At 45.8% G+C, this 4,880-nt stretch overlaps 1 protein-coding gene across 1 annotated transcript in view; it reads right to left on the minus strand.

The window, feature by feature from the left end:
* PFKP (phosphofructokinase, platelet) overlaps positions 1–1,224 on the minus strand; it is a 44,241-nt gene extending 43,017 nt beyond the window's left edge. The window contains exon 1 of the mRNA XM_026454791.1: positions 1,206–1,224. Within this exon, the coding sequence (XP_026310576.1) occupies positions 1,206–1,211 (6 nt within the window). The 5' untranslated portion in view covers positions 1,212–1,224. The remainder of the gene's footprint in view (positions 1–1,205) is intronic.
* Between the last annotated feature and the right edge of the window lie 3,656 nt (positions 1,225–4,880).

The raw sequence follows: 4,880 nt of genomic DNA on the forward strand, positions 1-4,880 counted from the left end.
AGCACAAACTCACAGGCACACAGTGTTGTCGACCACAGGACATACAAGGGAGCATTTTATCAGGGGCTCCGTCTGCCAAGGCAACCTGGGCCACTTGAGATATATATTAAACATTATTAAACAGCACAGCCGAATAATTGTCTGCCTTACCCTCCATTAATGACACTGCACTGCATTAGGGAATCAGATATCAATATGTGAGGACATATTGATAGAAGAAGCCCAAGGACAATTACCTTTCAATGCTAAATGCATCCCCATCTTTTTCTCCACAGAATGTGCAAGATTAGGAAATGCAGCAATGCCCATTGGTACCTTCATCTATGTAACTCGCTTTCCACAGGATTTAACCTTAAGAAGGAATAACTATTAGGGATTTAGAAAAGTTCACAATAGATTATTGTTGGATTCGTAAGCCCTCCTTAGTGAGGGTCAGGAGGACAGAAAAAAGGAAGAAAGGTTTTTAAAAAGGAAATGATTCATAGATCACGGAGTTCTGTATATAAATTAATCAATAGTGCAGGCACCTTGATAGCTGGCCAATTTGTATACTTATATTTATAAATGTAAATTTCCATCAGAAACATTATATATACATATATGTTTATTTTATTTTGAGACAGAGTCTTGCTCTGTCGCCCAGGCTGGAGTGCAGTGATGCAATCTTGGCTCACTGCAGCCTGCATCTCCCGGGTTCAAGTGATTCTTCTACCTCAGCCTCCGGAGTAGCTGGGATTATAGGCACACACTACCACATCTGGCTGGTATGTATGTATGTATGTATGTATGTATTTATTTATTTATTTATAAGTACCACATCTGGCTGGTATTTATTTATTTATTTATTTATTTATTTATTTATTTATTTATTTATTTATTTATTTATAAGTACAGACAGGGTTTCACCACGTTGGCCAGGCTGGTTTCCAACTCCTGACCTCAAGTGATCTGCCTGCCTGGGCCTCCTGAAGTGCTGGGATTATAGGTGTGAGCCACCATGCCTGGCCATGTGTGTGTTTATAATTTAGTGTCATACATGTAATAAACAAGAAAGGAGAAAACAGTCTGGAATGGAACAGAACCCAAAGCAGAGCTGGTTCATTTCAGCGATGGCGGCCCCATCTGCACCTCCTGAGACGCCCCCCAGGCACCCCAGCCACTGGCTCACAGGCTGGTATAGGCACTGCTCATCACCAGGCCCCTACCTCCATGGCAAAGCAGTGAAACATCTTCTAAACATAACCCAGTCTCACTCGAGGATGATGATGATGATGATGATGATGATTATTATTGTCTCCCCTTGCTCTGAAAACAGATTTCCCTTGCAGTGCAGATGAGCCCAGTGTAGCTGTCCCCCTGGAGGGCGAGGGTGAGCAAGTGTGAGGTCGGACGCAGGTCTCCCCTCTGCACAGGGCACCCTGGGAGGCACTGTTTCTGGTCTGTCCCGCTGCGGGTGCTCTAGTCCACACAAAGACGCACCAGGCACAGACGGCCACATGCAAAGCCGCGAGTGACTCCTGGAGGCCATATTCCTTAGAATATTAGAATAGGTAGGACGGTGGGTGAGTGGATATATAAATAAAGAGATACCCTAGCCTTGGGGTTGCATTTTTAGTGATCTCTACCACCCCAAACTCCCAGGTTTCTGCTAAGAATTATGCTTCATGCTGCGCGCACAACAGAGCACCCCGTTCTTCAGGTCTGGGAGCAACGCTGAACAAACTGCCATCTGTGGTGATCCTGACTTTCCAGATTCACTTCCATGAAGCTCAGGGGGCAAGAAAACAAGGAAGCAGGCATGTGACCTGGGCCGAAGAGTCAGAGCCTGCACCACCATGCTGAAACGGACCCTTCTCAGAGGGACGACGTCCCATCCCCCAAGCCCACATCTCAGGAGGAGAGAAAAGATGGCCCATGATGAGGCCTGAACCACAGCAGAAACCAGGACCTCCCTGGGTGGACCGGGATGTACAGTGGCCATAACCCTGGGGCTCTGGCAAAACTGAAAATGGACAGCTCTAAATTCCCACACCCAGAGCTGCTGCGGTCATTTCTGTGCATGCAGTTTTCTGGTAAATAAAGAGACTGAGGGGAAAGCGCCAGTCCCGGCCGCTGCCCTGCTAAAAGGATGCCACCAACGCTGCTGCAACATCCTGAGGTCATCTCAGGCCCAGGAGTCAACCGTGCACCCCTCACGGCATCAGCTTTCAGAGTATTCCTGGAGCACGCGCTATCCCAGACGCTGCTTCCAAGTCGACCGCCACCCGGCACTTTACTACTTAATATGCCATAGTGGGAACCAAACAATTGCCTTTCCCTGCATGAGTTTGCAGAATTTAAATATGGATTTAATCAAACACGTTAACGAATCCCCTAGCTTCTAGAGTAATAAGAAAACTGCTCTGCAAACCACACCATTTTGAAAAGAAAAACGTTTTCTAAAAATAATTTCATTATTTTGCATTGCCTAGATGCATACGGCAAAGAAAGCAGTTAAAAAATTAAAAGGGAGGACTTTCTGAGTGCCGCCTCCAAAGCTGCCTGTCTAGTGCATGCGTGAGCTAAGTTGCTAGGAAATGACTCATTCTTTAATTTGCAAAGTCACGATGCCCATGGAACATGTGAAAAGTAACCACCAACCACAGTTCTAAGCTGTCTTTCACCAACAAGGAAGATATTACTAAATTAGGAAGACTCATTTTGCCCAAACGTACTACAACGTAGAAATTCAGATGAGTTTTCTCTTTTGAAGTCTTCTTAGAAGGCTGAATAAATTTATCTTACTACAGCCAAAGCCCAAATGTTTCCTAAAACACCCTTTTGGAACTTGCCTTCCTAGCCAGTTTTATGACTCACATAGGAAAAACAAAGCATAAAACCTTTAACCTTATCTCAGTTTTTTGGCCAAAGTAACACTCTCTGTCTTGTGGACTCTGACTCACAAGATGAACCTTAGAGCTCCTTGTTGGCTGCATCGGATCCATCGTCTGACAGAATTTTTACACTGAGCCATTTGATCACATCTAAGAACATGCCACAGGCTCTGAAGTCATTTTAACTTATTGGAAATTGTTTTGAGCCATGCCAAAATAACCACAGCCTTCTAACCAGGTAGGAGATGGTTCCATATGTAGAGGTGGTTTTGGCCAGAATTTGTAGGTATTCACTGAATCCATCATAAATGGAGTAAGCTAGTTCACCTAGGGGTGGCTTTCTCGGACATCTCATATGTATTGTTTTTTTTTAAAGTTACAGACAAAGGGAAATTATACCGCTGTGTGGTAGCAGTACGCTTTTTCTTTCAGAATGCTTGTTGGATGGGCCCATGTGTCTTCTCAACCAGACAATGCTTTTTTCCAATCTGATTTCCTGAATTCTTCACTCAACTAACTCCAAATGGTGAACATGCCCACTACCAGAAGAAAATAAGCTACTGGAGATAACAGACTTTAAAAGTGTCTTCCAGATAATGTTATCACCAGTTTCCTGTAGGCATAGTTACTACATTTAGAGACTTATGGGCTTTGCGGCTTCTGAGTAAATACTAATTTTTTTTTTGACGGGGGGACGGAGTCTCGCTCTGTCACCTGGGCTGGAGTGCAGTAGCGCGACCTCGGCTCACTACAAGCTCCGCCTCCTGGGTTCACGCCATTCTCCTGCCTCAGCCTCCCGAGTAGCTGGGACTACAGGCGCCCGCCACCATGCCTGGCTTTTTTTGTGTGTGTATTTTTAGTAGAGACAGGTTTTCACTGTGTTAGCCAGGATGGTCTCGATCTGACCTCGTGATCCACCCGCCTTGGCCTCCCAAAGTGCTGGAATTACAGGTGTGAGCCACCGCGCCGGGCCTACTATTTTTTTTGTTTCCTACAGAATCAAGTTTTCCCTAGTTTAATCCTTTTCCCTCCCCCACAGAACCTAAAGCTACAACATTCCTTAATAAAGTGTTTCACCTCTAGAATTCAGAGCAAGCATGCAGAGAGGTCAGCTCTGAACGGCTATCTAGAAACACCAGTGTTCAAAACTAGATGTGCATGAAAGAGAGGCGGCAGGAAGTTCACTATGTCAATGGTTTTCAAAGGCCAGGAATCGTGGTTTTATCCTGTCTCTAGGAAATTCAGAGGCAGAGCCTGAGATTAAACAGCCCCACGCCAGTTCACACCCCAGGCCCTGCTCACCTCTCCACCAAGACTCTGAAGGAGCGCTCTTGTCCAGAGACCCTCCCAATCACTCCAGCAAAGCACACTCACTGATTTCATTACTTGATGGAAAATTTCTATAGAGCAGCCTCAGGATTTCTTCTTGGGAGACTCAGTCAACTGTAAAATTCTGTAATAGGTTAGAACACGACACACCATCGTATGGTCCTGCACTTGCTTCTTTGGAAGACCAATAAGGCAACAGCATGATGTATTTAGCCCTCTGGCATCACAGATTTCTTTAAGCCAAAGCTAAGAGTGCACAATTCCAGGTAAGTTGTACAACCAACAGCCCCAGCAGGAGCGAAGCCGGTCACCCTTCCTCCCCAGTACAGAGAGAGTTCCAAGCACTGGCCTGGCAGTGACCTTACAGCAAAGACCCCCACCACGAGGCTCATTCAGTTGACCACAGTGGTGGGGAGGTGGCAGTGAAGGGAGATGGCGCTCTTCTGCAGTTTGAAATGTTGACTAGAACCAGACTGTCTGAAGCCACAGGCAATGGCGTACATGGTGGTGGGATGAAGGCAGATCATACATGAAGAATTCAGCATGGGATCTGGCTGGCATATAAACATATAATAAAAGATAATGCTTGTTCCTGTGGTTACCATCAGCCTGGATGCGTCGATTTTGTTGGACAATGCTCCAGCGATAGGCAGGGAGTGCGGAGCAGACCCAGGCCGC

Source organism: Piliocolobus tephrosceles, chromosome 9, assembly GCF_002776525.5.
Source record: "Piliocolobus tephrosceles isolate RC106 chromosome 9, ASM277652v3, whole genome shotgun sequence".
Taxonomy (NCBI): domain Eukaryota; kingdom Metazoa; phylum Chordata; class Mammalia; order Primates; family Cercopithecidae; genus Piliocolobus; species Piliocolobus tephrosceles.